The 22,362-nt window shown below is 38.5% G+C and overlaps 4 protein-coding genes across 4 annotated transcripts in view; 2 read left to right on the top strand and 2 right to left on the bottom strand.

Annotated features, from left to right (window-relative positions):
* Positions 1–11,395, top strand: part of LOC117374788 (dynactin subunit 6-like) — a 158,489-nt gene extending 147,094 nt beyond the window's left edge. The window contains exons 2-8 of the mRNA XM_033970968.2: positions 9,244–9,269; positions 9,453–9,517; positions 10,436–10,541; positions 10,615–10,700; positions 10,778–10,825; positions 10,907–11,049; positions 11,303–11,395. Coding sequence (XP_033826859.1) covers positions 9,244–9,269; positions 9,453–9,517; positions 10,436–10,541; positions 10,615–10,700; positions 10,778–10,825; positions 10,907–11,049; positions 11,303–11,395 — 567 coding nt within the window. The remainder of the gene's footprint in view (positions 1–9,243; positions 9,270–9,452; positions 9,518–10,435; positions 10,542–10,614; positions 10,701–10,777; positions 10,826–10,906; positions 11,050–11,302) is intronic.
* hgsnat (heparan-alpha-glucosaminide N-acetyltransferase) lies at positions 386–8,866 on the bottom strand. Its single transcript, XM_033973442.2, has 18 exons — positions 8,655–8,866; positions 7,878–7,993; positions 7,663–7,796; positions 6,716–6,837; positions 6,565–6,634; positions 6,424–6,493; positions 6,218–6,321; positions 5,690–5,766; positions 5,563–5,593; positions 5,330–5,490; positions 5,126–5,241; positions 4,913–5,034; positions 3,674–3,800; positions 3,161–3,247; positions 3,007–3,084; positions 2,348–2,418; positions 2,128–2,240; positions 386–1,086 (listed from the first exon to the last, which is right to left on the bottom strand). The coding sequence occupies exons 1-18, from the start codon at positions 8,827–8,829 to the stop codon at positions 905–907; spliced, it is 1,956 nt and encodes a 651-aa protein (XP_033829333.1). The 5' UTR covers positions 8,830–8,866; the 3' UTR covers positions 386–904.
* Positions 11,396–11,601: 206 nt separating the features above from the next.
* gtf2e2 (general transcription factor IIE, polypeptide 2, beta) lies at positions 11,602–21,619 on the bottom strand. The gene is made up of 8 exons (XM_033970957.2): positions 21,438–21,619; positions 20,980–21,140; positions 14,202–14,281; positions 13,294–13,401; positions 13,030–13,212; positions 12,826–12,919; positions 12,618–12,733; positions 11,602–12,165 (listed from the first exon to the last, which is right to left on the bottom strand). The coding sequence occupies exons 2-8, from the start codon at positions 21,137–21,139 to the stop codon at positions 12,046–12,048; spliced, it is 861 nt and encodes a 286-aa protein (XP_033826848.1). The 5' UTR covers position 21,140; positions 21,438–21,619; the 3' UTR covers positions 11,602–12,045.
* Positions 17,390–20,257, top strand: smim18 (small integral membrane protein 18). Its single transcript, XM_055223305.1, has 2 exons — positions 17,390–17,509; positions 19,230–20,257. Exon 2 carries the CDS (start codon positions 19,238–19,240, stop codon positions 19,547–19,549), a length of 312 nt encoding a protein of 103 aa, XP_055079280.1. The 5' UTR covers positions 17,390–17,509; positions 19,230–19,237; the 3' UTR covers positions 19,550–20,257.
* Positions 21,620–22,362: the final 743 nt, after the last annotated feature.

Raw genomic sequence — 22,362 nt, 5'->3', positions numbered from 1 at the left:
TAAATAAATAAAAAATAAATAAATAATTTTTTGAAGATGAAAAATGAGCTCCAGACCTGGAAGGAGGATTATTTTAAAATGTGGTAAAGCCGCTACAGCATCAGAACAAACTAAACCAGCGACTGACAAGATGTGATCAAGAAAAAGAGATCAGCAAATGAACTATGCAGCTGAGCACTCTCCCTGGGGCACAAACACAGAACAGACTCCGTCGCCTACACCCAACACTACACCCAACACTACACCCAACACCACACACACTGGGTAAACCTGTGTTCCTGAGCAGTGGCCAGGTGAGACGGACCCGTGGCTCTCGATGTCTTTTATCAGTTTGTGCTGGTTGTGCTCTTATGTCATTGGTAAGATCAAATCACAGGCAGAAATTCACCAAGAAGACGTCCTTTAATTATGGACAGCAGCGTATAAACAATATGTAACAATTAAAACTGTATAAAATAACATAAATGTATAGATCTACAAAATAAAAAATATACCAGCATTTGGATACTGCTTTAGAGTTAGTGCTTACTGCATTATTTGGCACTGGTGACATAGGAAAGAGGTTTCATGAGTTTACAAAGATCTGACGTGTGATTCTGAATATACAACATGATAATATGAGAAAACTACGTACTTCACACAAACAACACAGAGGATGACTTCATTCATCAGTCTTTTTCCTGAGTGAGAATTACGTTTCTTAACAAGTGAAACTCCACAGTCGCACGAAAATACTTTTGTCCAGTTGACACATTTTATATTTTTCTTTTACAACGGATCAGACCTGGACGACTGAGAGATTTACACCGAAAATACTGTAATTGTACCGAACCACAGTTAGAAAAATGCGCTCTTTTTGGTACAATCCCACTGTAAACATGGTTATTCGAAGTCGCTGTCAGGGTCATATCTTCCAGAAGATCTTTTTCCTGTACAGTACGTAGGAGATAAAGACCCAACAAGACGTGGCCACTACATTTTGTGCGAGATGTTCAGCGTGAGATTGGATGTTGACCATTTGCCAACGGAAGGGAAAGTACTGCTCAAAGACTTCATGACCCACGTACACGAGGATGGAGTTCATACCTGCAAAAAGATATATTGTTGAAGAAAATGGAGGAAAAATGGTAATATTGAAAATCATTTTGGGACTGATACGATCGGCTTAAAGATCCCCCCAGTTTCTCCTCGACAAGAAGGAAAGTCTAAGGACAGGGGGCGCTCTGGGACACTTCTCCATTTACTCGTTTTCTGTGGATTAATTTCCTCGTTTGTTTCTGTTTAATTGTTGATTTTCTAACTTTCTGTTGGTTAAATTCTCACGTTCAGCCCTAAAACGCGACTGCTGCTGTTGTGATTTAGGCCTTTGCTAAAATAAAACTGAAACTTAACCAAAAGTTCAACGAAAAAAAGCGCCATTATACAAAAATAACTGTTCCATGTGTCATTTACTGAACATTTTTTTAGAGTTCATTTAATTTTCTTTTATTTTATTCGGTCTTTACATTCAAAATCAAACATGACTCAACTTGTATGAGGTTGTACATAACATTTCTATCATGACCAAAAGGGTTTAGGCCAGGGGTGGGCAAACTACGGCCCGGGGAGCCACATACGGCCCGTTGGGTTTATTAATCCAGCCCGACGAACGTGACCAAATTATGTCGCACTTCAGCTGCATCGACCTGGTATTACTCTCTTATTCTCTTATCAGCCCTTCTGCAAAAATTAGAATATCAAAGAAAAGAAACGTGGATAGTGAGCACTGAGTGTTTAATACGGAGTGGACAACTAAATGTTTTTTTCACCAAAATCCAATCAAAGTACCAAAGTAATTTACTCACGCTTTGCTACGTGTTACAGACTAAATCTCTAATGTAATATAAACATAAATATATCCTGGCCCCTCCGTTAAATTTGAAAACTCATTGTGGCCCGTGTCTCAAAAAGTCTGCCCACCCCTGGTTTAGTTTAATAATAATAATAATAATTTAATAATAAGAGTCTATATAGTAATTATCACGACAGAGCGACGTTAGCGACATGTTTCTAAACGCAAAGTCGAACAATGTAAACTCCGGAATAGTGAAAATACTGAAAGCATATTAAAGTTTCTTGAATAATTACCAGGATAGTAAAAAGGTGCACCAGACCACCACTTTCTCACATCGACGACGTAGTAAACGAGCACAAGCAGCACGAAGGCAAAACAGGCCAAAGTAGTCACATAAGACAGGGACCTGCGGGTTAAAACACAAAAACAAAACACGTACTTCATGTGTGTAATGTAAAGATTATATATAACTGTGTGCAAAAGTGTAAAGTCTAAGATAGAACTGTCCGTTACCACAGATTCTTATTGACGGGAATAAAACCCCCGTCTTTGGAGCATCTGGTGAGGATCGCTGATATGACTCCCTGTAAGTACAAAGTATTTATTTAAACAGAAATTTTATATTAATAATCAAAATATAGTCGGTGGTGGGAGGTAACAAAGTACAGTTAGTAAAATACCGTACTCCAGTAGAATTTTTAGGTATCTGTACTTTACTCAAGTCCATTTTACAGCGGATACTTTTTACTTTTACTTCATTTGAGAGCAGTATCTGGACTTTCACTTTTCCACTACATTTTTGAACAGGACTGAAAAGTAAAAAGTACTTTGCGTATGATTCGAGGCGTTATTTTAACCATGTTCGTGTAAAAATCCTGACTAAAGTTTTCGAGTTCAACCTTCAGCTTTGAGCAAAACAAAAATAAATAGACAACATTTATAAATTCATTGTTACTGCAGTTCAAAATCTTGTGAAATACTTTTACTTTTTAAAGAGGTACTTACATGCTTTTACATAAATACATTTTTTCATGTGATATTTTTACTTTTACTTGAGGATTTTTTTTACTTCTGTGTCTGTACTTTTAGTTAAGTAACAATATCGAGTACTTCATCCACCACTGAATATAGTTAAAGACGTCAGTACAATTAATTAATGAAACAATTCTTACCAAGAACAGACCCCAGATAAGAAACCTTGACATTATGCTTGTGTGCAGATCCCTGTAGTGGAGGATTATTTTTCCTGCCTAAAGAAAAAAAAAAGACTGGTCAAAGTTATAAAAAGTCATTAAAGCCAAAGTGACTGATTTTCACACATCAAACCTGTAATCCAAGATAAGTCATGAGTATAGAGTTGATGCTGCCCAGAACACCCTCAGGATCAAAAGGCATTTGTGTTGCATAGATAACCTGCACGAAAATAAGAAGAGTTAACAGAAAATGGTACAAAAAAGTCACATTTACGTAGCGCACACATACAGCAGAGTACTCAGACACTAGGGGTAAGAAGGTTTAAGCATTTTGACCATTGGACACAGAAACAGTTCAACTACGGAGGCTAGAAATGAACCGCTAACCTGTGGGTCAGTGGATCAGCCAACTTAGATTATGTTAGGAGTAGGATTCAAACCGCTAACCTCCAGATCAGTGGAAAAATGCTCTACCAGCTGAGCCACTGCCGCTCTCTAAGAACAGAGGCTTCTGAGGATGAGGAGGAGGAGTTAATATCAGTGTCTGTATTGTCTGTGTAAGTCCGAGCCTCCAACAGCGAGCAGTGCGTTAAAGACTAAAGCTGCAGTATAGCGGTCTGTTCCAGTTGTTTAGCTGCTCACTAACCCGTGAAGAGGGAGTCTGATAGATGTGTTTCACTCCCAGCAGCCAGCGGTCAATATATCCAGCAGCTCCTCCGGTGCAGTTAGCATAAAGACCCATGTCCCCTATTCCTCCTGGACCCAGATAACCCCTGTTCACACAACAACAGCGTCTGATTAATATCTTTTGTGTAGCCGTGGTAAAAGCGTTTGATTTGTATTTTTACGCTTAAAAAAAATAATCAAAAACTAAATAAAAATATCTCTTATCAAATGGTCTTTGCGGATACATCCTTGAGTGAGAAACAAAAGGCTCTCGTTTGTGATTTAAAAACACTTAGCTGTAGTTTTATGTTTTAATTTATAAAAACAAAATAATACAACACGTTTTTCATCAGTGCTCACATTTGCCTTCAGTCACTTTCTCTTAACAATGTAGTATAAATAAACTGTAGTGTAAATAAACTGTAGTATAAATAAACTGTAGTATAAATAAACTGTAGTATAAATAAACTGTAGTGTAAATAAACTGTAGTATAAATAAACTGTAGTGTAAATAAACTGTAGTATAAATAAACTGTAGTATAAATAAACTGTAGTGTAAATAAACTGTAGTGTAAATAAACTGTAGTATAAATAAACTGTAGTATAAATAAACTGTAGTGTAAATAAACTGTAGTGTAAATAAACTGTAGTATAAATAAACTGTAGTATAAATAAACTGTAGTATAAATAAACTGTAGTGTAAATAAACTGTAGTATAAATAAACTGTAGTGTAAATAAACTGTAGTATAAATAAACTGTAGTATAAATAAACTGTAGTGTAAATAAACTGTAGTGTAAATAAACTGTAGTATAAATAAACTGTAGTGTAAATAAACTGTAGTGTAAATAAACTGTAGTGTAAATAAACTGTAGTATAAATAAACTGTAGTATAAATAAACTGTAGTATAAATAAACTGTAGTGTAAATAAACTGTAGTATAAATAAACTGTAGTGTAAATAAACTGTAGTATAAATAAACTGTAGTATAAATAAACTGTAGTGTAAATAAACTGTAGTGTAAATAAACTGTAGTATAAATAAACTGTAGTATAAATAAACTGTAGTGTAAATAAACTGTAGTGTAAATAAACTGTAGTATAAATAAACTGTAGTATAAATAAACTGTAGTATAAATAAACTGTAGTGTAAATAAACTGCTGTATGAGGAAAATATCGACAGAAAAAAAGCTACCACAAGTTACCACATTTCAACTCACGTGGGGCAGTCAGGAACAGGAAGCAGAAAAGTAAGACAGAGCCATGTCACTTCTAGGAGGAGCACGCAGAGCCAGGACGGCCAGTAAAGTAAAATATCCAAAACGGGCGACCACCAAGTATCCTAGCAACGACACAACAACACAATAACAATCAAAATATAGATTGACAAAGTGAAACACATCCACGCATGAGCTGATAAAACATTTCCCCACCGTAGTAATTATATCGAGGTGAGCTCTTGCTACTAATAAATCCAAACACGCCACCACCAGATAGGACCAGGCCAGACGCTGCAGCACGCCGGGAATCCTCAGGTTTTCCCAGGACACTAAAAGCAAACACATTTGACACAATCGGTTTTTATTACCAACACCCCAATAAATCACTGCATTACGTGTGCATATTGTTTTACTGACAAGGTCCTTGGCAGTAATTTGGGTTGATGACGACGACCCCGATGACAAAGAGCAGCAGGGTCCTCCACAGAACCTTCTTCAGCAGAGACGAACGAGAGGAGCCTGAACGCAGCAGCATGTTGATTGACAGGGCAGTAGATGTCCCCATTATGAATACAAACCTAAACAGCAGAATCGCATTAATATCAGTGCGAGGTTTATGTAATTTAAATGGTAGAGCATAAGGCGCTTACCAAGGAAACACCAGATCGGCCACAGTAAGACCTACCAGAGAAACAGCGACAGTGTTTTTATCAGACAAAACACCTCAACTGAAACCAAATGTGAATAAATCCATATAAATAAGTCCATCTGGTTTACCGTTCCAGCTTGAATGTTTGAAGAACCAGTATTTCCCTCCTCCATAGTTCACAAATACCATAATAGTTAACGAAATACTGTAAGAAAGTATATTTAAAAGGTCATATATTACACAAAATTGACTCTTGTGAGATTTCAGCCATGTTGCAATATCGTTAACTCATCAAAAACAGACCTGGAGTTGTGTTCTGTTTAGTTCACACATGTTTGAGTAACACTTTATTATTAGTTTGTCTACATCTCCAAAGCGCAAAATGCTCTGTTCCACCTTGTGATGTCATGAAGTGGCAATTTTGAATATCACAAAGTGGAACAGAGTGTTTTCTGTTTGAGAGAAGAACTCTAAACGCCTAAATGTGCAAGATTTGTGCGTTAAACGTGTGTGAATGAAACAAAACACAACTCAAGGTATGTTTTTGATAAGGAAACGATAATATAACAGATCAGAAAATAGCATAATACAGCCCTTTACTTATATTACTACACGTTTACAATTATATAACGTGTAGAAATGACATAAGCACGTACCCTCTGAAAGTATCTAGCGATCGAAGTCTCTTGCTTGGGCTTGGAGGAGGAGGCAAGATGTTGTCAGTGACTGTAGTAACTGTCCTGCCAGGAGAGCCAAGTTCCTAAAACATAAAAAATATATAATAAACTATTGCATCGTTGATTACCCCATATATAGTTTAGCATCGTCATTTTAACAGATTTATGAACAGCGAGAGTCTTACAGAGTTGATCAACCGCTCAGTTTCCATAGAACCTGTCAGTTGAAAGAAAACTCTTCTCACTGCTTCAAGTCTGTATACAAAAACACATTTTACTTTTGTCTGAAATGCTTCCCACATTATTCTGACGATGTGATACTTTACCCCAACAGTGTTTTTCCGATAGCAAAAAGTAAGGCCAACCCAGTGAGGATAAAGAAGGCTATTAGGATTGCTGTAAATATACATTAAGTAAATATACATTCCTTAACACTTGTTATATTTGCTCACGTTTCATAAACACAATGTGACTCACGAGTGTAGCTGTTCACCGGTTTTCCATCTGTCACTATGGAACAGTCGGCTTCTGAGCTATTATTCAGATCTTTTATCCAAAGGGAGTAATTTCCTTGCTCTCCAAAGTGAAATGTGAGCGCTCTGTAAGATTAAAGTGAGAGATAAACTTTTATATAATATCAGAAACTATAATATGCTTTTTATATTATTGATACTTTGCAGTGACATCATGGTGTTCTACGTGTTGTTTACATATACAGCACCAGTCAAAAGTTTGGACACACCATCTCATTTACTCCTTTTTTGGTTTTGTTTTAATTTTTACTACTTTCTACATTTTATAAACACAAGGAAGACATCAAATATATGAAGCAACATATATGGAATTATGTAAAAAAAGGAAATATCAATATTTTTTGACAAAGCAAAGGGGTAAGTACTATGAGAATTTGAATATGAAATAAATATAAATGTATTTAAAATGTAGTAAAACAAAAAAACACTGAATAAGATGGTGGGTCCAAACATTTGACTGGTTGTGTGTCCACGGCAGAAAGTTCATCAGTTACCATGGTGACACATTAGCCAACACTGTCAAAACATTTTTAAGATTGTCTGGAAACTCAAGAAAACAACAAACAAAATAGATTTAAATAACAGATTGTCAGGAGTCTGTGATCAATACGAGGGTTCATAGTCCTGTTTAAGTATTTGATTTTCAATAAAAAGGTGAGAGGTACAAACTGAAAACACTTGTGACTGGAACGTTTTTTGAGCATCATTTTTTAACAGCTCAACTGTTGTAGTTCCAACTAAGTCAGTTCTTTGCGGTCAGATTGTGTTGAAATAAGATCAGATTAAAGTCTAACAATGGTTCAGACAGAGCAATGCCTACATTTAGCATCACACACCCAGGTAATGCCATGACATCGGCTGCAAAGTATCAAAATCAGTTCTATTACTTACCTGCAAAGCTGCTGGGCTGAAGTCGCATTAACCATTATTGTAAGTCCATGCTGTGTATTCACTATAAATTCTGATGAACTAGGTTGGCCAGGACTGAGCGCTGCACTTACGGCTCCAAGATGTTGATATAGACACTAAAAAGCATGTGACATTATAGATTAACTCATCCCATAGTGTAAAACAGGGGAAAAAACAACAGTTGAGTGTGAATCTACCTGGTAACATTCCTGAGAAGTCCAGCTTACAGTCACATCAGTTGTCAGCTCATTGTTGACTTTCAGTAATGCCTCGTCCATCTTCAGTGAACGATGTTTCTGAAGTTGAAAGTCAGCTGTAGATGAGATGTCAAAGAGAACAGGAAATTAACAATAACAACAACAAAACACCAGCAATAGTAATCACATTAGAATGGCTGTTAAAAATAGATGCCCCTTCCCCATTGCTAATCACAACCAACCTTATTTCATTCTGCTTAAAAGAGAAAATGTCAATCAACTCACGTGATAACAAGCCATAAAAGCATAAAAATACTACTCCATTGTCAGCAGCGCTTGTCCTTACTGTGTTAGCAAAGCAAGCTAGCCAAAAGCCGACCCAAACATGAGGTTAAAGGCTGAGAAACTATGGCTGCAGAGACTCTGGTCACATGCTCTTTTAATCCGTGAAACAACTTGGGAGGGAAGTTCAAACTGTTTTCAAGAGAGCACTGGACCAAAGAAGACGCTAACATGAAGCTATCATGAAGCTAACAACAACATAAAGCTTAAAACATGAAGCTAACAGCAAAATAAAGCTTAAAACATGAAGCTAACAAGAAGCTAACATGAAGCTAACAGCAACATAAAGCTTAAAACATGAAGCTAACAAAAACATACAGCTGAAAACATGAAGCTAACAACAACATAAAGCTTAAAATATGAAGCTAACAACATGCAGCTAACACGAAGCTAACATGAAGCTAACAACATAAAGCAGAGGAGAAAAACACTTACAGCTGCTGTACATTTCTGCAGATAATGGCACTACACATATGGCTACAATCAAAGCAGCAATAGATAAATAAAACACAATCAAACTTTCTTGGTATTTCATGTTTTCTTGTGTTGCATGTCTGTCCTTCTGTGCAACCGAAACGTTTGTGGTTTTATTTAGTTTCTTTTTTGACATAGCAAATTCCTTATCAATTACTTCCTTGTTTTGATTTTGTAGTGGGTGCGACATGGGACAAATTTGATGTCATTACATGTTCTTGCGCAAGGTAAAACGCTTAAAATAGAAGGAAAAATCTATATTATTGAACAAGTTTGCTAACATAGCCGTTGAGCTTATGTGAAGATAGTTAAAATTGTGTAGCGAGCGATAAATTTAACTATTTTACAATTAATTTTATCAATTCATATGTTTTTATTTGTAATAGGTTTAATATTTTGAGATAAACGGTTCTATTCGATACTGTATATATGAAAATGCAGAGTGTGGAAAGTGTCGCTAGGTGGCGGTAATGTTCTGCACTGATGATTATGCAGCACTAAACACACACAAGGCGAAGTAATCGAGACCAGAGCAGCACCACCCGACGCGATGGATAAACAAAACGCACAGAAAGGGTAAATTAAGTTTTATTTTACTATAATAACTATGAACTCACACTTAAATCAACTATAAACAGCAATGTTAATTAGTGCCTGGGCATATAAGTGTGTGATGGTTCAATAATAAACACATTTTTACCGTTTTGTGGCTAGCTACTTGAGCTAACTTTTCACTTGTTTATTCATTTTTTTTGTCAGTGTCAAAATAGCCGCCGGTGCTGTCGTTTGTGTCGAAAGTGAAATCAGAGGAGATGTGACCATAGGTAAGAGGTTTTATAACCAGATTGTGGCTGGTTTGTTATTATTATTGACTGTATGGATCATGAGGGCACTGGAGGCTTAGGATGTAACCAACATAACTCTATTTAATCTCTTTAACATGATTTAAGTTTTACATGCATGCATTTAACTAAAACATTTGGACGTTTGTATGTGTTTAAAACAATATTAGAATCAAACCCCAGCGCTCTGCAACACTCAACACAATTGCTTATGCTAATGTTTGGTGTTTTTGTGTGGATATTTTAGTTATATATCCAAACCTTAAGGTAAATGTCATGAGATCCGCGTTTGTATTGTTAAATTAATGCTGTGAGAGTTTCCTTTTTTAAACTGGAGGACAGCCTGGTGTCTATTGCGTGTCCATCCCAGACCTACAGGCCCTAGAAGAGAGAGGCAGGACATGTCCATCCCAGAGCTATAGGCCCCAAAGGAGAGAGGCAGGACATGTCCAGAGCTATAGGCCCCAAAGGAGAGAAGCAGGACATGTCCAGAGCTATAGGCCCCAAAGGAGAGAAGCAGGACATGTCCATCCCAGAGCTATAAGCCCCAAAGGAGAGAGGCAGAACATGTCCAGAGCTATAGGCCCCAGATGAGAGAAGCAGGACATGTCCATCCCAGAGCTACAGGCCGTAGAGGAGAGAGGCAGGAGGTGTCCATCGCACAGTTATAGGCACCAACAAGAGAGAAGCAGGAAATGTTCATCCCAGAGCTATTAGTCCTAGAGGAGAGCGGCAGGACATGTTCTATTTCCTCCTCTCTGTAGGGAAGCGTTACAGCCAGATAGTCTATGGTTATACCTGTGGAATCAAGGAGCTGAAACTTTCAAAAGGAAACTTAACATAGGCATTGTGCAGATCAGCATTATGTTTCTCTTTTAATTAGTTTTGTTCTGTGTACAGGTCCCAGGACAGTGGTCCATCCTAAAGCTCGAATCATTGCAGAAGCAGGGCCCATTGTCATCGGAGAAGGCAATTTGATTGAAGAGCAGGCACTTATTATTAATGGGTAAAGTCCATTCTTTGCTTTTTACTTTTCTCTTAACCTTTTGTGAAATAATTTGTTATGTTAATTTGTGTAGTCATCCAGAAAATATCACACCAGATTCAGAATTTGAACCAAAGACTATGACCATCGGCATCAATAACGTGTTTGAAGTGGGATGCAGTATCCTTTTGAGAACTTTTTATTTTTTATTCATTCATTTATGAAAGAAAAAATATGTTTGCCTTAACATTCTTTAGCATCCCAAGCTCTGAAAATTGGAGACAATAATGTAATAGAATCAAAAGGCAAGTCCGTTTACATTTCCATGATTATATTCATCTGTCACAAACGGCTTTGTTCAATGTTCCTCTTGTTTATACTTTTAGCTGAAGTTGGTAGAAACGTCATATTGACCAGCGGCTGCATTATCGGAGCGTTTTGCAGAGTCAACACCTGTGAGGTTATACCTGAGAATACAGTTATTTACGGCTCAGGGTGCATGAGGAGGGTGCAGACTGAGAGACCACAGGTAGGACAATGTTACCCTGGAGTGGTTACATGCACACTTTTGAGTTCTAAGGCTATTAAAAGACATGTAAACTGATTTATTTCTGATTATCATCCCTTTGATTACTCATGTCAGATCTTGCGGTCAGTTGCGTGATCTTAAAAGGTCCAGAATTCAGATAATGATCATATTTTGATGTGCGTGTAACTGCAGCCAGTGTCTGTCTGGAGGTTACAATGGCATTTTGGTGACAATGGTAATTATTTACTTTTAGCCCCAAACTCTACAACTGGACTTTTTGATGAAGATTTTACCAAACTACCACCATCTGAAGAAGACGATCAAACCAGGTCACAATCCCAGCTAGACCGAGTTTGGAAGTTTGAGCAGAAAATGGATCAATTGCATATTGTAAGATAACTACAGTAAATAGTATAATCTCTTTATCTAATCTAATAACTGTTACCTTTAATTATAACATATTTTCTAATGCTTCTGCTTTGCTATACCTTTTTGAATGAAGTTTGTTTTGTAAGATTAATAAATGACATGAAATAAAATGGTTTGCATTATATACACACCAATGTAAACATATAATCAAGCTTGTGGTAGTCACTTCTGTACTTCCTGCAACATTTAAAAAAAAAAAAAACAAGTCCTGAAATCATTAGAGTATTAAATAAATGTCTCAATAACAGATAAAACTGTAAAGTTTAATGTAATTAATGTAATGCACAGCACTGGCTGATTAATGAGAACATCCAACACCTGGTCCTCCAAATGTAACACAGTTTTCCTCACACAATGGTATATGTATAAAACAAGTTCTACTGCATTTACAGCATATGACCTCGCACACTCAGTCTTGTGTCTCATCTCTGATCCAAAAAAAAGCCAGAATTAACACGATAAACTAAGACCAATAAAGACCAGAGATGACAGAAGTCTATTATAGTTTGGGCACATCCAGCCGTTTCCAAAAATACTGTTTTCTGACCCGAAACGAAAGAAGGCGCTTCATTTATTGGCTGGCACACCCTCTGAATAGTCCTCCAAAACACCAGCCAAGTGATTGTTGTGAGTCTTGAACTGCCTTTTCCTCTGTCCGCTTTGCTTCTTCCTCTTCTGAACTGGTAACTGGAAGACACAAGAAATCCACTTTAATGATCAAACAACTTTATACACACACACTACCAGTCAAAGGTTTGGACATACCCTCTCATTCAAAGTTTTTTTTAATTATTTTTACTACTTTCTACATTTTAGATACATACAGAAAACATCAAACATCTGAAGTAAGATATATTAAATTATTTAGCAAGGAATGTATATTTTTTTTATATTCAAATCCTCAAACTATCCGCTCTTTGCTTTGTCGAAAAATATCTAGTAGTTACTGAACTTTTTTCTTTACAACATAATTCCATATCTTGCGTCATATATTTGATGTCTTTTGTATGTATATAACATGTAGAAAGCAGTAAAAAATAAAGAAAAAAACACTGAATGAGAACGTGTCCAACCTTTTGACTGGCAATAAATTACATATATAATATAAATATAAAAATAAAAAAATAAAAATCACTGACCACTTTCTTTGGTCCCGTTTCTTGCATTGAGGAAATGCCTTGTTTCTTTAAATACTCTTCAATCTTTTCTTCATCTATTGAATCGACAGGAACGCTCCTCCACAGCTTTTGAAACTCTAATATAAATGGAGTCATATTATAAACGGTCCATTACATCATCAGTGTCATGTGGAAACACAAACACTACGGCAACGGCTTCAGTATTTACCTTCATCTACAAGAAACTGGCAGTGTTTGTCGTTGTAAAAGAGAATCTTCTTTTTGTCTGGCCTGGTAACAAAGATGATCTGATCTCCCAACGCCTGTAAAAAGAGACATTTGTTTTGTTTTCTCATCCTCAGCAGGATCCACACAGACGACACGCTGACGCCCATCGCACGTACTTGCAGTAAAAGCATTCACTTGGCGTTACCTTAATGGCTTTGGCAGCGTTGGGAAGGCCCTCCTCAACATCGTCCAGCAGAATTCCCCCCAGTCCCTGCTGTCCGTGTTTGTCCAGTAGCCTGAGCAGAGCTTTTTTGTCTTTTAGATTGTACTTTGGTTTAAACCCGTACGTTGCATCTCGAACTTCAATTTTTGGATTACTGACGAGAGCCTGCGATTAAAATTATATTATTTAAGAGCAGAACGGGGGGGAAAAACACAACGCAAACACACAAATTCAGCAGACGTGCACCTCGTTCATAAGCCACTGTTTCTGCTTCATGCCGATGTCGAGGAGTTTCGTCTCATCCAGAATTTCATCTAAAGTCAGGAAGTGAGTGTCTCCATTCTGATGCCTCGTCTGTGGCAGAGATACAACAACAACAACAACAAAAAAGAACAGAATACAGCGATAAGAGCCGTTTTTCACAGTCCGAAATACAGCTTTCAGAACAGTCACGATATTTCACACACATAAAACAGACGGTGCAGAAAATGCTAATATTTGACGAGCCGAAATGACTCTACATAAATCATAAATGTACAGATAAGTCACACATTTCAGAGTCTCCATAAACACGCGGAGTTATATCAGTCTTGTTACAATATACTGTTCCTTCCGCTGTGTGTAAAGATAATGTTTTTACATCGGATGCCCTTCCTTCAGGTCTGGGATTAGTACAAAACTGTGCATGACTTTGTGTTTTGAATTTACGACACACAAACAGCATTAAAGAGGCCGTTTTAAGACAAATCCTCGTGAGGTTTTAGTCGTGTTTTAATGATGTTACCTCCTCAAAAACAGACCTGGAGTTGTGTTTTGTTTCACTCGCACATGTTTGAGTTACTTTATAATTAGTCTGTAACGTCTCCAAAGCTCACAACGCTCTGCTCCACCTTGTGACGTCATGAAGTGGTAGTTTAGTTTTTAGTTTTGTTTAGTAGAGATGGACAATTCCAGGGCTGAAATTATCTAAATTATTCAAGTGAAGTGACGTCACAAAGTGGAACAGAGTGTTTCCACAGCTTAAAAATGCAGAGTTAAACGTGTGTGAATGAAACAAAACACAAGTCCAGGTCTGTTTGTGATGACGAAACAACATTATGACACAGATCAGGCCGTTTAAAAGCAGAAAGGACGACGTCACTGCAGTAACTCACCTTCATGTAGTTCACTATTTTGGCCAAACATCCAAACTTGTATCCAGAACTCGTCTTGATGTTTATTCCATTTGTGGAGTCTGTGGAGGAGAAGAAACACAACAGTGAGAATAAGAAGTGTATTAATAAATATAAACCATTTATTTTTAGGCTGAGGGGACAGACTTTATTCTGATGTCACCGAAAAGTATCAGTATAAATCAATTTCAATTATGTACGCAGCCATAAAGTTTTTGATTGAATGAGTTTGGTGTTAAAGGTCATATATCACACAAAATTGACTCTTGTGAACTTTAAGTCATGTTATAATGATGCTACCTTTGTTTGAGTAACTCTTTATTATTAGTCTGTCTACATCTTCAAAGCTCAAAATGCTCCGTTCCACCTTGTGATGTCACGAAGAGGTAGTTTTCAAGTTAACAGCTACTTTTTACCTTTATTTCAGTAGATATGGGCAATTCCAGGGTTGAAATCTATCCAAATGATTCTAGTGAAGGTGTGTGGAGTTTAAAAACACAGTGGAGCACTTCCTGTATTACAACACGATGACATCACAAGGTGGAACAGAGTGTTTTGAGTTTGGGAGAAAAACTCAGCCTAAATCTGCAGGGTTTGTGTGTTAAACATGTGAGAATGAAACGAAACACAGCTCCAGGTCTGTTTTTAATGAGGAAACAACATTATAACACCAAAAACTACAGTAATATGAGTATTTAACAGTATTTTAGCAATAATAAGGCAGGTGACAACTGCTCTGGAACCATATTTTCCGGAGTATAAGTCGCACCAGCCAAAAAATGCATAAAAATGAAGGGAAAAAAAACGTATTTCACATATAAAAAAATTGCATCTGAGTATAAGTCGCACTGCCAAACTATGAAAAAACGGTGACTGTTAGTCCAGAAAACACGGTACATAGAAACAGTGGTAGATCATGCGGCGTCAAAATCTTATCTACTGTAACAATTTCTATAAATGTCTGGAAAAGGCAATACTGTGAAATCTATTACATCAGTGCCCACAAAGGATAAGGTTTCTTTCTGAACTAGATCACAGCGATATCATATACATGCAGACTTCAGCCTCGACTCTGAAACCTTTAGACGCTCTTTCACTCAGCTCTTCGTTTCATAACAGCTGATGAATTTAAACCATCTCTGTTCACTCTATGGAAAAGTTGATCATCGCTGTGTCAGAAGAACAACACTGTGTTTATAAGAGACTAGGACAACAGAGCTGACTACGTCTACAAACTGGATACACTCGTGCCGCTAATTCACTTCAATAATTTGGTGAATATGGGCCAGTGGATTCACTCACTGCATTAAACAGATCAGTGTGTGGAGGAAAAACGACTTTCTCCTGCTAAACTCAGACAAGACTGAAGTCGTCATCTTTGGCCCACAGAAACACATAGAAAGTGTCAGCATCACCTCCAGTCTCTCTCTCTAAAACCTTCAAATCAGGCGAGAAATCTATGTCTAATAATGGACTGAGACTTGAACTTTAACAGCCACATCAAATCAGTAACATCTGCAGCTTTTTACCGTCTAAAAACATGTCAAAAATCAAAGGTAAACTGTCAAAACCAGACTTGGAGAGACTTATCCTGCATTTGTGTCCAGTAGATTAGACGACTGTAACGTCCTGTTCACTGTCCTCTCCAAACGAGCCTTAAGACACAACAGAACATCCAGAACATCCAGAACACTGCTGCTCGGGTCAGGACTAGAACCAGGAAGTACTTCACACATGTGTCCTGTGCTCAGGTCTAGAACCAGGAAGTACTTCACACATGTGTCCTGTGCTCAGGTCTAGAACCAGGAAGTACTTCACACATGTGTCCTGTGGCTCAGGTCTGTGGCTCCTGTGGCTCAGAGACTTTAAAGCAGCTCAGTGTGAACAAGTCTCTCCATGGACCAGCACCAAAGAACATCTCCCACATGAGCCACAAGAACCATCTCACATGAGGAGGACTAAACCAGGACTAAACCAGGACTAAACCAGGACTGAACCAGGACTGAACCAGGACTGAACCAGGACTGAACCAGGACTAGACCAGGACTAGACCAGGACTAGACCAGGACTAAAATAGGACTGAACCAGGACTAGACCAGGACTAGACCAGGACTAAACCAGGATTAAACCAGGACTGAACAAGGACTGAACCAGGACTAGACCAGGACTAAAATAGGACTAGACCAGGACTAAACCAGGACTAAACCAGGACTGAACCAGGACTGAACCAGGACTGAACCAGGACTGAACCAGGACTGAACCAGGACTGAACCAGGACTAAACCAGGACTAAACATGGGGAATCAGTGTTTCAGTTTTATGCAGTTAAAACCTGGAACATTCTTCCTGAAGATGTGAGACAGACCTCGACTTTGACAATGTTTAAATCCAGACTCTAAACAGTTCTGTTTAGATGCTGTGACTGACAGGTTTTTATAAAGGTTTTTATTCTACACTTTTCTTTTAATGTTTATTTTATGAAGATTATTTGTGATTAATTTGATTTGTTGTATTGTGATTTTCTTATTCTGTAAAGCACTTTGAATGACCTTGTGTACGAAATGTGCTATAATAATAAACTTGCCTTGCCTTAATAAACCTTTATAATTGCACCTACTCCTGTTTTTTAATGTGTTAAATGGACCTATGCACTAATGTGTTTTGTTTGCTTTTGTTTATATTTTCCCATTTTCCTTTTTTGAACAAGGCACTCAAGAAAAAGACAGTCTGGTGCTCTCAATGGACTCTCCCTGTACAAAGAGAGATGGATAAATAAATAAACACAATCAGTATTCAGTAATGAGCGGCGACGTACGATGCTTCGGGCTGTCAGACAAAATAGCTGAGATTGTAAGATATAAAACATAGATTATCAGATGAACCAAACACGACAGGAGTGATTTGAGGTTCCCCCGTGGAGTCTGGTCTGGCCCTCGGCTCTTTCCGCTGAAAATGGAAAAAGCGGGACACAGCCTCATGAATGATGCAGCGCAGTGGGCGGGACTCTGTTTTGACTGCGAGTCGGGGTGGGCGGGACTTTAAACGTTTGCTGACAGGCCGCCGGACGAATGGCGCGGAGGCAGGGCTGAGAGCCGCGAGCCAACGGCAGAGCGGAGGCTGCGCTGAGCCAAGACGGAGCCGCAAGGAGTGGCGGAGGGAGCCATCGACCGAGGAGAGCGAGGGGGTGCGTGAGCAGGAAAAACAGGGCCAGGAAGGGAGACTGAGGGAGGGAGAGAGAGTGGACAACACACACACAGGTGGAGCATCTTCCAAGGACCCAGACACACATCGGTAAGAAGCAGTTTAATTTTGGGAGAGCGCGTTTTATTACTGTGGGATTAAATTTAAAAAAACTGTGTGATTTTAGAGTACAGATTACCAGATTATCGAGCTGCGTAGAAACGGATCAAGATTTTGGATGAATTCAGCGTTTTCTTTTTTGCCAAATTAAAAAAAAAACAAAAAAAAAAACACAGACTGCAGCACACGCGAGAGCCAAGAATCTATACTGTCCTATGGCAAAAAAAAAAAAAAAAAAAGAGCTGATCGAAGTCGTAAGAGCGGAAACACTGAACGCTGTAGCCAAAAGGACCACACGTGTGATTAAATAAACATGTTTCCGTCTGCGCTCGTCCTCAAACCGAGCATGACATCACTCATTATCTAGTATCTGTAGGATGGACGGGATGTGTGTGGGTTGGCAGGTGGATGTCAGGAGACGGGGAGAGCCAGTACCAGGTTTAATCATCGGAGTAACTGCCCCTTCTACACCTCTCCGGGGTGGGGCTCGGTTGTGGAGAGGCGGCAGATGCTGGAGGCAGGTCTCTCTCTGTCAATAGGGACACGTGAGCCCTGGAGGGGGGGGGTAACCAGCGGGCAAATGAACACAGCAGATCAAACTGTTGTGATGGTAATAAGTGAGGCTGTTGGGCTAATTATATGAGGTCTGCCTGCCGTTACAAAAGCGGTCCTGAATGAGAACGGAAAGCGATTGTGCTGAACTGCATTGTGTTGTTGAATTGAAATAAATACCACACAGATATTAGATGAGACCTTTTGAAATGGAAGAACCTATTTGCATCTATAATCTAATGAGACGCTTGCGAAAGTTAATGTGCGACGCTTCGATAATCGTGATTGGATTGCCTTTCGCGTTTGGCACTTTCTCCCAACGGCGCCCGGGGACGACAGAATCTGGGATAACGACATAAGGTTCATGTTACGGTTTGAAGTGGCCCTTAAAAACGAAGTTAGGATTGAACGGAGAGAAAGTACTCCCTTTGTTTTTTGCCATTGTTATTCGCCTCGGTCCACTAAATATTACACTTACAATTGAAGTCGAATGTATTAACCGTGAAATATGTGTAAAAATATGTGTAAAATGTTGGTCTTAAGGTATGTGTAGGAATGTACTGCCCATAGTTTCTAGTTTTAAAAAGGGATTTGGCTCTTCTCTTGGAGGTATTAAAAATGCATCCACCTGCAGACTAGCGCAAAGGAACACGAGCGCGTTTCCTCCTTCGAGTAATATGGGTCACCAACAGAGCGCATACAGGAGAGAGTCTTATAAAGTCAAAACGGATACAGGCAAACCACTCCGACTGGGACAGGGACCTTGAAATCCTTTAGTACGATTTTAAATAGTCCATAGCTTCTTTATGTTTTGTCACGATGCTAAAATTTCCAACTATTTCAATACTAAGGAATTCACTCGATAGTCAATACTGATTACGATGCTACAATGAAAATAAAAAATGCCTAAATGTGTCATTTTCGAATACAAAATAACAGCGTTTTCTTTACGTTACCGCAAGGTCTGATATTCGTTTTGATAAAGCTCAACATCGTACAAAAACTGTTCAGAAAAGCTCAAATGTTGTCCTGTTAATGTGATTTTTTTGTAGTTTTGATACTTTCTCAAATGAGTATCTAGTTTCGATATTAGTATCTGATTTGAGATACTTTTGACAATCTTGTTATGTCTGACGATTGCCTTCTTCTTCTTCTCCAGTATCAAGAATGGCCAACGCCACAGCCGCAGCGCCGCTTAACTTCCCTGAGGCCGAGCCCTTGTCCTACATGTCCATGCAGGTCCAGGAGGTCTACCCCTTTCACGACGGCTGGAACGTGGCCTGCTTCGTCATCCTCCTGCTCTTCATCCTCACCGTCATATCGCTAGCGGCTTTGGCGGTTCTGTACGAGCTGTTGGACTGTGGCTGCTGCGCCAAAGGAAAGACGCATCTGCAGCTTCAGGCCGAGGGTCCGGGGAGCTGCAGCAGGCTCATGTCCGCCATGTGCAAGCCGCCCGACTCACAAACAGAGATCGTATGAAACAGATCAAGAATATCGCTTTAAGAGCCCAAAGTATGTGTGGAAAAGTATCGTCATGGAAAAAAAGGGAATTTTGTAAAATGAATTTTGTTTTGTATCTTGATATTATATTTCCTAATGCACTTTTAACCAAACTTACAACATCACATTTAACATCTGAAGCCTTGCTAACAAAGCACAAATGCATCAGGACAGATTAACTAAAACAATCATCACATCAGTCTAGCAATACGTTTATGCAACAAAAAAAACGCTACAGCTACTGATACAGTGCCCTTAATGTGCAAACAATCACATTACACTTACTTAAGCTAACGAAACTGGCAGAAGTGATGCATAGAGGAAGTTATTATTGTTTGAGGAATGATTATTGCAAAACGTGCTAAATATTGTTCTTTACTTTTGATTTATTTGAGACTTTAACCTTCTGTACAGTATATATGATTGTGTGTCAGGTGTAACTGCTCCACCACTTCATAAAGCTCAGATAAATTAACTGCATCGATTACCGTGGAGAAGCTCGGTCTCTCATCTTTGCTTTAGTTCAAGTACAGAACACGCAGTTTGCACAAATGTTCATCAAAGCCACATGTCAAAGAGGCGTCTTGTTGCTTGACAGTGATGTGAAATACTATGCCATATGGACACAGTGTATGTTTCATGACCCTTACCAAAAAAATGCCTAATAAATACTTACAATGAATCGTTTTCTGTATTCAGTCAATGCTACTGATCGAATGGTACATTAATATAATTTTTATGTTTATCAGTACAAGAGAAGTCGTCATCGATGTCCAACTGTTTTGTGAAGACAGACAGCAGTTTACTTAGTTTGCTCAAAATGTTCTTTTTAAAGGGCCCATATTGCACAGTTCTTTTGATCTATGTTATTAAAAGGTTGTTTACTCATCACACACATAGTTTAGTTTCATTCACACATGGTTAATACATAAACACTGCATATTTACGCTGAGTTCTTCTCTCAAACTGAAAACACTCTGTTCAACATTGTGTCATGTGGTAATACAGGAAGTGCTCCACTGTTTTCAATTTTACAATTATTAAGATCATTTCAGCCCTACATTTGCCAATCTCTATTGAACTAAAGGTAAAAGGAGCGGTTAACGTGAAAACTACCACTTCATGACGTGAGCTTTGGAGATGTAGACTAATAACTTACTTAACCATGTGTGAATGAAACAAAATACAACTCCTGGTATATTTTTGAGGAGGTAAGAGCATTACAACATGGCTCAAAGCTCACATGAGTCAGTTTTGTGCAATATAAGACCTTTAAATTACTCTGGTGCAATAGTTTGGGTAGTTAACTTTTGAAGTTGTACGTTTTCGATGGGACACTGGGAGAATAATGATTTTAAGCCAATAGTAAAAGCCTGTTGTTTCAGACACACATGCACAGGTGTCCTTACCAGAGCCGTGTTTGGTGCCAGAGGAGCTGTCCCTCTCGACTTTGGGCTTCTTCTTCTTGTGTGAGCCTGAATCAGAAGAAGCAGGTCTTTTCTCTACAGCAGGAGTAGAGAGGGCTCTCTTTTTGAACAGCTCCCGCTCCCTCAGCAGAGCGGGGTCCATCCTGAGAAAAGGAAATGTTGTGTTAGTGATGATTCTCCATTTATTTTACCAACATGTAATAAAAGGCCAACAGCTTACAGCCCGGTGCCACAAACTAAGACTAAATTTCACATGATTTGAGATGATTTTGTGCAGATAAACTCGTGAAAACATGCAGAACATCAGTGTATTCGCGAATAGCATCTTGATGTTTACAAATAAACTGAATTCGCTCGACATGTTCACGTTTAAATGAAAACTAAATCCAAACGTGCACAGTTAGCTTTCATCTAGCAGCTCAGCGTGAGTTTTACTTTACCTGAGAATCCGCTCAGATCCCAAAGAAACGCTCTCGTTTGTGAAGATTAAAACTAAAGTATTACGTAAAAAAATAAAAACAAAATTCCTTCCTGTTATGATGAACGTTTGTTTAGAAGGAAAAGTAAAGTGTGCGGTTTGTCTCTGCGGTGTCTCATTATACACTTCCGGTCTGCACTTCCGGTTTGCTCGAGCTGTCTGTGATCAGCTGATCATCCTGTGACGTCATCTACATCTTTAAAAGGCATTAAATCACGACCCTGTTTTAAGGTTTTATACCTGACCTGATCTTTAATATTAATAACAGTGTAAATAGTTTATATAATATTATAATATTGACAGGGTGAAGTAAAGACCCGCCCCTGAGGCTGAAGGAGCAGAACGCTGGGCTGCGGTGTCACCTAGTGGCACTTCTGTGGAAATGCACCACAGCCTGACACACTGGTCATATTAAAGGGACAGTATGCAGAATGTTGATTTTAAATTTCATAAACACCTATGTCTCCCATGTGTCTCAAATCAAAGAAAGATTTTTACTGATGACACGTGTAAATTTATTCGTAATCACAAACACATCATGTATGATGACCAAGCAGATTAAATGTTATCATTTGCTGTTGGTTCTAAAGACATGATCAAATCTGAAAACCAAATGAGCCTCACATGAGTCTCATTTGAGTTGCCAGGTTCAATATTGAAGTCCAGTTGTTTTAAGTAAAACTAAAAGGACTATTCTAAACCCTGAACCTGCAGCTGCAGTCAGTGCCAGTGCACGCTCTGCATCACAGGGTAAATTCAGAGTTTTTGCAAAATCTTAAGTTTACAACATAATAGATAGCATCTTAATGCAGGATGCAATGTAGGCATAATAGCAAAAAAGATGTAATGCAAATACGTGCAATTCTAGCCATGGCCTATAGGTCTGA

This window comes from Periophthalmus magnuspinnatus, chromosome 1 (genome assembly GCF_009829125.3).
Source record: "Periophthalmus magnuspinnatus isolate fPerMag1 chromosome 1, fPerMag1.2.pri, whole genome shotgun sequence".
Lineage (NCBI taxonomy): Eukaryota > Metazoa > Chordata > Actinopteri > Gobiiformes > Gobiidae > Periophthalmus > Periophthalmus magnuspinnatus.
The sequence above is the reverse complement of the archived record's forward strand: the minus strand, read 5'-3'. Positions and strand labels throughout refer to the sequence as shown.